Here is a 14,387-nt window from a genome sequence, read left to right on the forward strand (position 1 = left end):
AGACATTCCGTTGTGCCCATAACCTAGGATTAAGGTGCCATTTAGCTCCTAGCTTTCATATCACAGTTTGTAACACTGCTGTCACTACTACATAAGAGCTTGCACCAATGTCCTCATCAAGTAAACAGTGTTTGTTTATTGCTGTTTTTACCATTTTTATATGTTTCTAATTCAACTGCAGCCATTTTTAAAAGGGTGAATACTTGCTTGGCTCTTAAGCCACACATGCTATAGCTTATTCCTTAGTTTTCTTGTTTAGAGAAGTTCTTAATGTTTGATGTTTCATCGTGTTTTTAATATTCTGTTGGGAGCAGCCCACAGTGGTTGGGGAAACCCAGCCAGATGGGCGGGGTATAAATAATAATAATATTTATTATTATTATTATTATTATTATTAAAAACAGACAACTGCAGCATTAGCCGCAGGACCCATTAATGCTGTGCTAAAACAGATACTGATGGAAAAGTTCCTCCCCTTCATTGCTATCTCTCATTGCCTCACCCAGGTGTAATAAGTATGGCTTTCTGTGGTTTAGAAACAGCCACAGTATGCATGGCAAAAATGAACTTTCTTATCCTCAAACATCCCATTCAATTGTGCAATTAAGTAATTTTAGACTTTGGGCTTAATAGTCTTAAAAGGCATTTCTCCATCTTCAGATAATATTGTATCATTATCACTATTATTAATTAAATTTGTATACTGCCCTGTACTCACAGTTCTCAGGGCTGTTCACAAGATAACGTCATATTAACGTCATAATACGCAGTATTTCATTTGCTTCTGACTGTGACAATCCGACGCAGCTATATTTGGGGACCTTCTGATTATTCCGCTACATGGGGCCCTGGACGTCTGCCCCCAAGTACCCTGATGGTACCACTGTCCCCATCCACACAGACAAATCCATTACTACCATTAGAGCAATGCGCTCCTATTACATGTACAAAGAGGAGCACGGCATCCTGCACTGCTGTTCCCCAGTCTCTTTGTTGAAAAATGGAGCATGTTTCATCATGTGTTTCTTCCAGAGCTTGTGGAGAGCTTCCATGAAAGCAATACTGTACACATTCCTAGAAACAATTTCTCTCTCCGCTCACCCCCCCTTCCCAACCTGTTTCTGGATGACTCTCTTTTTTACAAGGCGTTCCGTTCTAATTAGCTAGCAGACTTCTCTCCATTATCACTAAATTGGAACAAAAACCCTAAAGGTAGGGCCTAATACAACACTTGTACCTAGAAACAATTTCTCCCTTCAGATTGTTTTGATCATCCCTTCTGAGGAATTATTTAGTGTAACTCAAATGCTAGCATAATACACTGTGAATGGGGGTTTGTAAAAACAATAACAACCCCACAGTCTCTCTGAATTTTGGAAGAGTTGGATGAAATATGGGCTTATTCTTTAGTCTACTTGTTTAGAGAAGTTTTTAATGTTTGATGTTTCAAACGTCAGAGGCCCCTGAAATGGGCTAAAGAAGTGCTGTAGTGTAAAAGTTTCTTAAATATTTATTTCCAATTTAAAATTGTCAGTCACTATTTATATTATTAAAAACACCTGGAGGTTGAACTTCTAGCAAAAATATACATTTCAGTTTCAGGATTGCTACAACATCCCAGAAAAAAAAGAAAAGAAAGGAGAGTGTGCAGTCCTCAAGTGCTGGAAATACATGCCCAGCAAGTCCTGAGGGATAGCAAGATAGCAGGTGAAGAGGCTTTCAAGGGTGGTGGGTAAAGATGAAGGTTTAGGGCAGGTGAAATTAAAAATCACAAACTATTCTTGTCAGTGATCTCTGGTTCCTGCTACATGAAGGCTCCAAATTGCTTTACTAAGACACATTCCACCAGCCTCACAGCATTCCTGTGAGGTAGAGATGAAACACACCAGTTATTTCAATCTGGAAATAAAGAGGCACAGCAAAATCAAGTACCAACCAGTCCATTAGTGCAGCCCTGGAAGAAGATCACAAGGATTAAGCAACTTACTTCCCTACACTCATAAGGAAAACAACAAGATTCAAACCAATTCTGCGTATTAGCCATCATGTCTTGGTAGTGAACAATCCTAAGGTTGAAAACCACAAAGGATCCCATAACTGTTATGGACTTTGCGGGTGGTGGAAGCAGTTATGTAATGGGATTTGTTGCTAAAGCACTAAGGGTCCCTGATATTGGAAGTGGTAGGGGGGGAAACAGTTCTTGTTTCCAGACAACTATGATCCCAGGAACCACACAGAGACTGTGCCAAAAAGAAAGGGTTTTAAAGCACAGTAAGTGTTTGCTTTGTATCTGAGACAGAAAGGATCTGAAATGGCTCAGATGAGTGCTTGCAGGATCTTATGTGTCTGAGAATTTTCCGCACTAATCAGCCTAAGGGAAGATGAGTCAGACATTGTAACATTGTAGGGCAGTGGTTTTCAACAGGCAAGAGAGATGGGTTGTGGCAATGCTACCACCGCCATTTTGCTTTGTGGCAAAGATGGGTGACCTTTCCTGTGTGCACAGGGTCTTGGAAGTAGGTCCTGTTTTCCATGTTGATGTTCTAGGTGCTACTTAAATAGGTCTTGCCTTTGCTATCATGTGACCAACATCACCAAAAGGTAATTTTGTATTCAAAGGATGAAGTGTAGAATCCAAAGCTGTAGCTCCACCAGTGTAACTGAACTTCTGCCCTAAAGCCCCTGCCTCCACCCTCCTCTGGAGGGTTGGGAGACCCCCCGGAGCAGATTTGGGGGACACGCAGGGAGAGAAAAAGAAACTCAAGCGCTGTTGTCCGAGTGGAATTCTGCTCATACAGTGCTAGATACAGCCCTTAATGTTGTCTGGCAGATGTAGAAGAGGAGCTTAGAGACAACACATGAGCACTTGGACTACAATTCTATACTCATCTGAACTTACCACTTAAGAAACTGAACTTATGTTCTAGCCTTCTACAGTGGAACCTTGGGTTATGTACCGTCCTCCTTATGAACACTTCAGGTAACGAGCTCCGCTAACCTGGAAGTAGATGCTCCTGGTAGTGAACTTTGCCCTGGGATGCGAGCGGAAGTCGCGTGCCAGTGGCGCAGCAGCAGCAGGAGGCCCCATTAGCGGAAGTGTGCCTCAGGTTAAGAACAGTTTTGGGTTAAGAACGGACCTCCGGAACAAATTAAGTTCGTAACCGGAGGTACCACTGTATATAGATTGCATTCCAAGGGCAAAAAGAGCCTAGACTCTGGTACTGCCTGAAAAAGAGCTGGTGGCAAATTAGCTAGGTTATAATCAAACTCTAGGCAAACGAGTGGCCGAGTAAAATGTCCAGGGTGTTGATTTTACATTTTTGCTTACTTAATAAGGAATGCACATAGGTTAAAGGCATCTTTCCAGTAAGGGGTGCAAAATGATATATCATGGGTTAAAGGCATCTACTCTCTGAAGGGTGCAAAATGATAAATCATGAGTTATTGCAATAAAAGATTTCTACTAGTAGTTCAGAACAGCTGAGCTTTGTGGCTTTAAAACAGAAACACAGGAAGCTGTCTTATACCTAGTTAGAGCCATCTTGTTCAGTCTTTCCTACATTGCCTGACAGCTGGGGATTGAACCAAGAGCCTTTTGTAGGTAAAGTATTTGCCCTACCCCTGAGCTACAGTGCCTCCCCAAAAGCCACAGTTGGGACAAAATTAAGTTCTCAAAGTTCTGTCCCAGCCCAAAGACATGTATTTCAGCATTGCTGAAAGCAAGCACACATGAAAACAGAGTAATCTCAGCATGAAGCAATGGAGTTGGTAATTCACACAGATTAGGCTCTCTTGTTCAGCAAATCCACTCCACAATTCCTAATGGAAGAGTTTCTCTTCTTGTCTCATTTACTGTGGCTTGAGTGGAGAAAAATCTCGGAGGTATGTGGCTTACTCTTTCAGGTTACATAGGCACTAAAAACTGCACATCATCAAGTTCCCGAAGATGGAGTGTTGCAGGACAGGAACTCGTCAGGAACTACAGCATCAGAGAGAAGAACTATTGTAACTATTATTTCCCTTCTCCATAGACTGTCAAGGGAAATCCAAATTAAAAATATATCACAAACACAAAGCACGGAAAGATCAACCCATCTGCTCATCATGCCCAACACTGTCTGCTCTGACTTTCAGCAGCTCTCCAGGGTATTGGGCAGAGGCGATTCCCATCACCTACCCCCTGACCTTTTAACTGGAGATGCCTGGGATTGAATCTGGGACCTTCTGCCTTCAAAGCATGTGTTCTGCTGAGCTATGCTCCTTCCACGGATATATTAGGTAAACTTTATAGCAGCAGACTTTTAAAATATCCCTATCTTCTAGTGAATGGTCTTTAGAGTTCTCTGCACCCAAATCTAGAAAATGAAGACAAGCTGCTAAAATTTCTGTTTGGAGGGAAAGAAAGAAGGAAATTGCATGATTTGAGCTGAAATGGTTGGACAACTAGCAGTTTCAAACAAGCTTTTGTGCCATCTACCATCCGTCACCACAAAGTTGTAAATTATTACATTCTGTTTGTTATGTCAAGATTGTTTGGACAGAAAGTTCTCTCCCTTTATGAAAGCATACTGTCTATTTGAAATGTGCAGAAATAAGCAAACTTGCCTAAGGCCACATAGCAACAACACAGTAACTCAGTGCCAAGGCTAGCAGGCCATACCCAAACATCATGCTAATCTGGGAACACTATACTGGAAGTCACAGCTGGAAGAAACTTGACAACTCACACAATGCATCAACCATGTCTAGGCAGAATGGTCTCACACTGTTCACGCAGACATGTGACAATGACTTCCCTGCTGCCACTTTGCTGCAAATGACCAACAAAGAAGACCTGTGTTCAAAGCAAGCTGACAACTGCAAAAGGTGTCTGGTGAGATCCTCAAGGGCTGAAGCAGGACCAACTCAAGGAAATCAAAAGGAGCCAGAATCTGATATAAGGCCTTTAAAAATACAGTAAAAATTGGTAATCTGATGAGGAAATGTTGAGGGGGTGACGTTGAAATGCTGTGGTTTTTGCTATCTATCACTTTTTTATTACGAAGGTGTAAGAAACAATGGGCAGAACCAGCACAGAGTGCTGTATGTGCCTCTGGCACTGCAATTCACATATAAAGTGTCTTCCTCAGATATTTTGGGCAGCACAGGCACCGGATTCTGCCGTAACTTATTTTAGGAGGGGCAACACGTGTGTAACATGTGTGGTGGGAGGAGGCCGCAGGTAGGGCCAGCGGGGCCCACTGTAGCCACATGAAGGCCCAATGGGGCCTGTCGCAGCAGCAGGAAGGCCCAACAGGCTTCCCAGCAGGCTGGGAATATTGAGGGGGCCTGGCCCCTCCTTGGAAATTGGGGGGCACTCGGTACCCCCAGATGGTGCCCCTCTTGGGCAGTCTGGAGAATACCAGGATGCAGGAGGTGGGGAAGTGCAGCAAAACAAAAGCAGTCATCACTGTCTTCACTAAGATCCTTGTATTGTCGTGACCTCACAGTGGTCCATGGGCTGCCCTTTGAAAAGCAAAATCCACATTATATCTAACCCAGATAAGGAGACACCCAAGTGCTTATTCAAGTGCAGGATCTACCTTGGAAGGAAGCAAATAGACTTTTGGCAGGTACTATCCGAGAGCAAAACTTCCACGACATCAGGCTCAACTTCATTTGGCAAGCACTGAAGCACAGGGCAAGGAACAGAAAAAGAAGCCCATCTCTCTGCTGTAAGCTTGCAAGTGCCACACATGCCCATAAAGGGCTTCAACAAACTACACTATAAAACAACCCAAAGGGGGGAGAGAGAGAGAGAGAGAGAGAGAGAGAGAGAGAGAGAGAGAGAGAAATGCAGAGGACAGGAGTTATGGCCTTTCACGGAGAAGGCATTTCTGTTTTTGTGCACCAAGGAGATAAGCAAAGGCCTTTCCCCCTCAAAGTATCTCCACAAGGAGTGTCCGTACCCTTCATCAAACACTTGGAGGTTTCTTTGGGAAATGTATACACAGACACACACACACACACGCCCTTTCCTTGTAACACCCTAGAATTTACGGCTGAGGGCCAAGCTAGAATTCAGAGTGCAATATAAAAATAATATACAACGGATATATGTTGCAAGTGCTGTTCCTGTACCTGCCAGCCAAGCTACTGCTTGCTCTAACTGGATGGACAAAACCCGCGTTGTCCAACCGCAGATTCCAACCCACAGTTCAAACACGTTTGCAAGGTTGTGTGTAAACACATCAGCTGCTCTGGAACAGTGTAACAGCTGAACTGTAGCAACAGATATTTAGCTTATGATGTGCCTTTAAGTTTCACTTAGTGTATGTTAACGGAAGCCCTGATCTACCACCATGTGGTAGATGCCAAGTCTTTTGCTGTACAACACCCCTCCCCTCTATGTACAGAATGCAGCAATCATATAGAAAAAAGCAATTACAGTAGAAGGAATGGAAGACACAGGGGATTTCTTTGCTAATGTACAAAGCATTTTGCTGGATTCCATGGCTTTAACCTATCTCTTAAATATAGGCTCCTCAGTACATGTCCTTGTAGATTTCCTGCAAGAGCGGGTGCAGAGAAGTCTCTGTCTCTGTCTTTTTGATCTTCTGCACCAGCTGCGCATGCTCAGTCACCAACTGTCGCAAGTCAGCCATTTTCTGCAGCAGCTTAGGGAAGAGGTATTGAGTGTCTGGGTGGTTGGCCTGCAAGTGGAACTCGAGGGCCTGGAGGATATTGTCTTGAATCTCCTCTACCTGTTTAACGTTCATCAGGCCGGGACGGTCTACAAAAGGGAGAGAGAGAGAGAGAGAGAGAGCGCACAACATTATTTTCCAATCCTTTACCTGTCCGAACACCAAGAGAAGCTCAGACTAGCCTGCTCCTCAGCGTGGCATTTTGACATCTGTAGTGAGTTTTCCTCATGAAAGAGCATTCAAACATGTAGCACCCTCTCTCCTGAACAAATGCAAACATGTCTGCTGCCTGAAGTGATCTTAACCGCTTGATAATGTGTATTATATAGGTTGGGGAAACCAGGATGAATTCAGATGAGACGTTTTGAGCAAAAGGTGGGTGTTTTGATGTCAGTTCCCCAAGTACAAACTATGTTTCTTTTCTGTCTTCCTGCAGGCTCCAATCGTGTAACTTCTGCAGATTTTTGGCACACTTTGTCTGAATGGGAAATACCCAACTCTCCCCTCAAAAAGGTTATGAAAACAGTTGTGTGTAAGGCTATGTGTGACTAGTGCTGCATGACATCACTGAGGATGCTAACACATTCTATTCCACCCTCCCCACAATCTCTGGAGTAGTTTTCCAACTGTTCTAAAAAAGATTTCATACACACACAGAAATGCACAGAATGAGCACATACATGCAAATGTGCTTCTATAAACAAGAAGACAAACAGAGTAGTGCCAAGGCTGCCCTGACCTCTCACTCACTATTTAAAGATTTGTTTATTTTAAACCACACTTTACTGAGCAATGCTGCACTACAGCAAACATTTATCATTATTTTTACTTTAAGGAATGAACAGGATTTCTCCACGGCAGGGTTCATTTTCTTCTTCACTACAACTGTCTGTTAAATCAGTTATAGAAGCTGAACTGGGGTGTGTGAGATGTGGTACCAAAGACAAGGTCAAAATGGCCAAAGATCTCAACAGAGTTAAGAGAGATACTGAGGACCAAACAGTCATAGGAGGTAAAAAAGGAGAGAAAGAGTCAGCAAAGAAATAACAACAATAAGGATTTTTAAAGATTAAAAATGAAGAAGTGGGTGGTATCCTGAATGAAAAGAAAGTAACAAGGATGTTGTGGTAAGTGGAAATTGGATGTGGATGCAATCCTATCCATATTCACTTAGAAGTTAGTCCAACTGTGTTCAGTAGCGGTTACTCTCAGGTAAGCTTGCACAGGACTGTGGAGAAGATGATTTAATCCTTTCTAGCTTTTTCATCCTGTCTGAATTGCCAGCATCACAATCACACCTTCAAACTAATATTAATTGCCCTTAACTTAGCAGGATAATGGCCCAGTCTTCATCAGCAAGCTTTTAGAAAGCATATACCATTGCTAGCAAAGAACTCCCCCTTCTCACCTCCACACAGGATGATGGCAGCTACAAACAGAGACAGGTCACTGTCATCCAGCTCCAGGGCATTGAACTTCACAGCAAACTCAAATTTGGGCTCCATGATGTCACTGAAGGGCTTGCGCAAGCTGCGCAGGAACTCGCGCGTCACAAAGCCATTCCCATTGGCCACCAGGAGTCCATCTTTGTTCATAATGGAGGCCAGCATTGCAAAGATGGCCTCGTGCACCCCGTATTTCAGCAGAGTCACTTGGTCATTAAGGTACAAGCTAATGAAGCTAGGGATGCTCTTGGCAAATTCTGTGAGCTCCCGCACAGTTTCCACGGATGTGCACTGGCAGCGGTAAAAAACGTGGACGCCAATCTCCTTGGATGGTGGTATCCCATTCACTAGCTGTTTCCACACGAGACCCTTTTCCGCTTGCCACAGGGTATCCATGTCATGAATCACAAAAGGCTACAAAGAACAAACACATAAGAGTCAGGATTCTGCAGTGGGGAATCAAGCCACAGGCTGAAGTGCAGTTGTGGGGAAGCCCAGGCCTGAGGGTGACATGTGGCCCTCCAGATCTCTCCATCTGGACCTCAGAGCTCTGCCAGCCACCCCCTCACTGGCCCTGCTCCCCCCCCACCGTGTTATTGCTTGACTGGAATGTGTTCTTCAACTCTGATAATGCCTCTAGCTTCCTACGATGGCAGACAGAGAATATCAGAGTCTGTGTAGAAAATAGCCTCCTCTACAAAGGTCCCTAGCAAACAACACTGTGCTGAATTCATAGAAGGAAGAGAGGAAGAAGAAGGAAGAAGGAAGAGGAGGAGGAGGAGGAAGAGGAGGAGGAGGAGGAGGAGAATGGCAAACAACTTCTTTAAAACAAAATTATTGCTGATACAGAAGAAAGATTGCACTGAGGACTTGTTTATAATCAGGATGGTGAGGCACTATACAAAACTTCAATTTACTGAATTCAGTGAAGTTTGAAGTGAAATACAAAATAAGCACTTCTGGATATTTCAGACACCGGTTCCAATTTAGAGTAAAAAAACTTGGGTTCTGCTATTATTTTCAAGGATAATTACCTCCTAGGATGGAGCAGGATATAAAATGAAAGCTCATCTTACCTATCTATAGTTATTATGACACCTGTGTACAATGATAAAGAAGCATTTTTCAATAGTACAAATGAATATGTATTACCACTATTTAATAATGCTATAGGGATGCCTACTTTTTCAACTTTTCACCCTAAAATTTTCTCCCACCTTTTCCTGCATGGTAATGCTGATGTCTATATAGCTCGATTTTATAGTCCCCAGTGAGCTATATGTATAAATAAACTTCTATATTTCTTTTGGGAAGCCACATGGGATAGAGCCTTAAAAAGGAAGGGGAATGTGTTTTCATGGGAAACATTCCCTCAGTGGAATCAATGGATTATAATTTTTTCTTTTCTTTTCTTTTGTGCATTTAGGATTGAACTCAGTCATCACCGTTTGCACTAACTAAAACTCTGTACAGGTAGGTAGCCGTGTTGGTCTGCCGTAGTCAAAACAAAACAAAAAATTAAAAAAATCCTTCCAGTAGCACCTTAGAGACCAACTAAGTTAGTTATTGGTATGAGCTTTCGTGTGCATGCACACTTCTTCAGATAAAACTCTGTAGAATAATTTGAGTACCGAAAACTTCTGGTTATCCTGGTGATGTAACTCAGGTCACACTGATCACACCAGCAGCCTCAATATCAACAAAACACCAAGCTTCTCTTTATGAGCAAGACCAAATAGTTGATTAAAGTTCTTTGATGTCAGAGAGTCTGCTTTGGGCACAGCATTGAATCTCTTGGACTGCAGATGCCAAGAGCTTGCCTGGCAAGTTCTGCTCCACTTTCATCCCTCTGGGACTGAGGTACTCACTGGAGTGCTGCTGGCTTTCCCAGTCAGGATGCCTCGTGCCTTCTTTTTGGTCATGTTGAAATTTTTCAGGTAGGCGTTGTAGATGTGCTTGGAAAATACTTTCAGGTCAGCTACCTGCTGGTTCTGACAGGTGATCTCACTTGCTGTCAGTCCTGCCACTAGCTTCCTTTTCTCAGCTTCAGGCATGCGGCCAAAACGAATGGCTGAAGAAACGTAACAAAGAAGATACTGTTAGGAGTCTTGGGCCAAAATAGCATCCCCATGTCTTTCCAACTATTTATTTATTGAAGACGTTTCATATTACACAATTATAGGTGGACGGGGAGGGAAACAAAAAATAAGAGTGTTACTTATTACATTTATATCCCTCTTTTTCCATCAGGAAGCTCAAGGTGGTGTTTTGGGGCACTGTGCTCTTGCACAGGTCACGTGACTAATGCAAGAGCACATCCCAGAAGATGCGCATCCCAGTTTTCTGCTGGGACATGTTGGAGGGCATCGTGGCACCATGCACATAACAAAAACTACCACAGAGATATCAACGTTTTCAAAAGTAGGGGGTCTATGGCTTGGCTTTTAAAAAACAGGGAGTCCACAGTACTTAGCTAATTGGGAATCACTGTTCTAAAGACAAAACAAGGAAAAATAGACTGGAAGCAATAGACATTGACATGCCTTTCTTAGGCTGTGTCCATAACAATCATTTCCAGAAGGAAAGACATGCAGGCTGTGCAATGATTCCAACCTACTACCTGGCTAATGAGGATGACTGCCAGAGCAGCATAGTTAGACACTCCCCCCCAAACACAATACTAAACACGTTGCCTACAGAAAACACAAAGTTCCATATCTAGCTATGTTTTTCTTCCTGTATCTAGAGCTAAGGGTAGGAGAGGAGTCTCACCGTTGTGCGACATGCCCAGGGAGAGGCATTTCTGAAAGCGGCAGTACTGGCACTTGTTTCGGTTCTTCTTCTGAATTTTACAGCTCCGCTCACACCTCTCGTACTCCAGTTTCATACGGATTGTTCGACGAAAGAAGCCCTGTTGGAGAGCAGGCAGAGGGAGAAAAGAAACAGGGAGATGGGTCATTGTGATAACACAGCAGCTCCTTATAAAATGTCCCAGGATTGCTGTCAACTTGAGTCTCAGGACAGAATATCGTTTTCAGCAACAAGCAAAGAGACTTTAGAACAATGGACCACACTACATGTTAACATACACATGGAGAAGGACTGAAGGTAGGACAACACTCACAGCTTATGAACCAATTGTTTACAGACATAGGTTTTGTATGGACAAGCATAACAATATTTGGAATTCCTTTATTAAAAAATATGGTAGGTTATAAATAACCATAAATCTATCTGTATAATAATAACATTCATATACCTACATACTAGACTTGCATATATGGAATTGTAGTTGTCTGCATATATAGTGATATAATATACCTTTTATTTTTATTTCTTTATTCACTTTTAATTTTTACTTTATTTTCTTCAACTGAAATATTCTCCAAAAAAAAAATTTTTTTTTAACATACACATGGAGAAAAGAATAGTACAAGGAGGAAGAGAGCCTAAACATAATTATCCCGTGTAAAAAACAGCAAAAAACAGACTTGTAGTATCGCAAAGATCCAGCAGGGGGATATGAATAAACAAATCCAGCTTTTCAACATCATTGTCTCTCTCGCTTCAGCTTCCCCTCCCCCGCCCCCTTTGGATAATTTTGGCATCACTTAGACATTGAATAACTCATCTCCTTTGGCATTCTGCGATTCCAACAGCCAGCCAAATGATCAGGAGCAGAATACGTTCACAGGTGTCCCGTGAAGTATGTCAGCCAAAGATTACGTCTAAAAGTAATGTCTATGTTCTCAAGGAGACCAGAGTTGATGGAGAATAGTGACAGGGAAGAAGGGTAGAGAAGATGTAAAGCAGGAAAATGTCCCAGGCAAAACTCATGTGCATATTAGGGACAAATTCCAGAACGGTGTCCACGTTAGTCTGTGGCGCTTAGGAATATTACTACTAGTTCATTTCAAGGGATATTGTTACTTCATGTCCTCAGAATGCAGCACCTTGTTAATACTGTTTGCAGAATAGTGCTTTTGTTCTATGCTATCAGAATAAAGGTTGGTCTTATACCATTGTTCCAGTTGTGGGTTAGAGATACTTGGATCTTTAACGTCTGAAGAAAAGATTCCGTTTCCTTCCATAATTTACTCACTGAAGCCTCCTAGAACCTTGTGAATAAAGGAGTAGCTAAAACGTGGCCCTTGTAGATCTACTATAACATGTGTATGTCATACAATATATGGCTAATAAATCATGCTTTGAGGAATAAAGGGGCTAAAATAAATGCATAGTTAAATGCAGTTAGAACTCAAAACAACAAGCAGAAGTGAAATTTGGCACGTAATTAGAACTGAATACACTTGGGTCAGACCAAAAGATGATGAACACAGACTTTTCTAATCAATGTGCTTAGGTCAGGGGTTTTTAGCAGCACAGACCAACACATTTCTAGGTTAAAGAAAGAAAAAGGAACTGGTTTGATGTCCTGTCTTGGGAAATGAGGCAATCTATTCTTGTTAGAAAAGGAGCAAGAAACAGGGCAAAAGTTTACCAACAGGGGAAGAGAACATTAAATATAAGAACTGGTATCTTTGTATTTGTTGCTTATTCTTTTGTGCATTGTAGTGGTAGCTTGTTAAAACTTTATAGTCATTTGAATTTTCCTGATCAGTCACTGCCTGGTTCGGTTGGTGAAGAGACTCCTATGGACTCTATAAATGTATGACTTCAAACACAGTGGTAAGAGTCTTGAAGGAGGATGCTAAAGCCACAAAATCTAATACCTTCCAGGTGTTGTTAGACAACAACTCCCAGGAGCCCTGGTCATCATGGCCAATGACCTGGGATGATGGGAGTTGTAGTTCAGTAACATCTGGAGGGTCACAAGTTTACCACCCCTTCTGTATAGAGTTTGTACATTGCATATTGTCCATACCTTGCAACCCTCACATGCATGCACTCCATAGTGGAACCCCGATGCCTTATCACCACAGACCCTGCACTCTACATTCAGACTTCCTGAGGTTGCCTCATCACAGCCCATTTGGAGTTGGTCTGACAGAGAAGGTGAAGAACTCTGGGAAAGATCTAACAGGGAAACAAAAACAAGAAGTCATTGCATTGCTGTTCTGCACCAGACACATAGCATCTCTACAGCACAACTTCCTTACCCATATTTTGCATTTTCCCCAGATACAACCAACCAGTTTGCATTTGTAAAGCACTGGGTTTCAGAGAAAGTCCAGCTTCAGCCTGTATCTGATGCAAACTTACCACTGTGCATAACATGCTTATCATTTTCTTCACTGGTTATTTCATCCTTCCAGTTCACAGAATCTAGCAATGCATTAGAATCCAGCAGTGCTATGGCATCAGAACGCTCCCCCCACCCTCCCCAAAGCACAGAAGGTTTAAGTGTCTGAAACCAACACTCTTCAACACATGAGACCACAGAACTGCTGTTCAGAATGGAATTTATTGCCACTGCTAGCAAGAGAATCTCTCTTCTCAGTTTGGGCATGTTCTGGGTGCCTTCATATTTCCTTTTCATACCCCGGTCAGGCAAAATCATTTGTTATTCAGTAGAATCACTGAGTCTTTGACAGCCTTGGTTTTCAATAAATTAGTTCACAAAAGATCAAAAGAAGGCAACGCAGGTATCTCTGCAAGTCACTGGCAAAAGTTATGGCATAACACCTGAAAGTGACCAACATACAATATTCAGAGGAAAACTTTCCCACCATTCAAGTCCATAAAACTGAGCATAGATTTACCCAAAGTTTGTGGCAGAAATATACTTGAAACCTTAACCCAATAAGTTAACTTGCCTTCCCTCACACTCATTATTACTTCAACATTCTTTTCCGCATCTGTTGAAAGGTTAATTCAAATAACTTCTCTTATTCTGGATATGTTCACACATGCCTCTTTATTTCAGACCAGCAAGTATTAATATAGCACCATACTAACTTCAGCACTGTTTCTCTTAAGATCATGTCCAAACATAAGTTAAGGAGAGTAATTACAGTGGATTTCCCCCATAGGATGAGCCCAGCTGCCTTTCCCCTTTAAATCATAAATGACAGATGCACACATTGGTAATCTGAATCCTGATTTAGTTAACAGATTTATCCCTCCCCAATATTTCAGATCATCTTTTAAAATGTATTCTTTTGAAAGCAACACATGTCCATTTAGTAATTTAAAATGTTCATTCATCATCTATTTTTTGTTAGAGGCAATCAGTTTAAGAGCTGAGAAAGTAAACCAGGGATGGGAGGTAGGTGGGTTTGTGATGTAACAGGCACCA

At 42.2% G+C, this 14,387-nt stretch overlaps 1 protein-coding gene and 1 long non-coding RNA gene across 6 annotated transcripts in view; one reads left to right on the plus strand and one right to left on the minus strand.

The window, feature by feature from the left end:
• Nucleotides 1-1,492: 1,492 nt before the first annotated feature.
• Nucleotides 1,493-14,387, minus strand: part of PPARD (peroxisome proliferator activated receptor delta) — a 52,148-nt gene continuing 39,253 nt past the window's right edge. For all 5 annotated transcript variants that reach the window (XM_081010056.1, XM_081010057.1, XM_081010059.1 and 2 more), the window contains 5 exons: nt 13,014-13,165; nt 10,901-11,039; nt 9,997-10,199; nt 8,092-8,542; nt 1,493-6,772 (listed from right to left, as the gene is read on the minus strand). In XM_081010056.1, the coding sequence (XP_080866182.1) occupies nt 6,525-6,772; nt 8,092-8,542; nt 9,997-10,199; nt 10,901-11,039; nt 13,014-13,165 (1,193 nt within the window). In that variant the 3' untranslated portion in view covers nt 1,493-6,524. The remainder of the gene's footprint in view (nt 6,773-8,091; nt 8,543-9,996; nt 10,200-10,900; nt 11,040-13,013; nt 13,166-14,387) is intronic.
• LOC308479474 lies at nt 8,933-11,008 on the plus strand. The gene is made up of 3 exons (XR_013987694.1): nt 8,933-9,016; nt 9,555-9,601; nt 10,875-11,008. It is a non-coding gene; the product is annotated as an uncharacterized lncRNA (long non-coding RNA).

The sequence above is a fragment of the Podarcis pityusensis genome, assembly GCF_964106645.2.
Source record: "Podarcis pityusensis genome assembly, chromosome: 6".
NCBI classification, from domain to species: Eukaryota; Metazoa; Chordata; class Lepidosauria; order Squamata; family Lacertidae; genus Podarcis; species Podarcis pityusensis.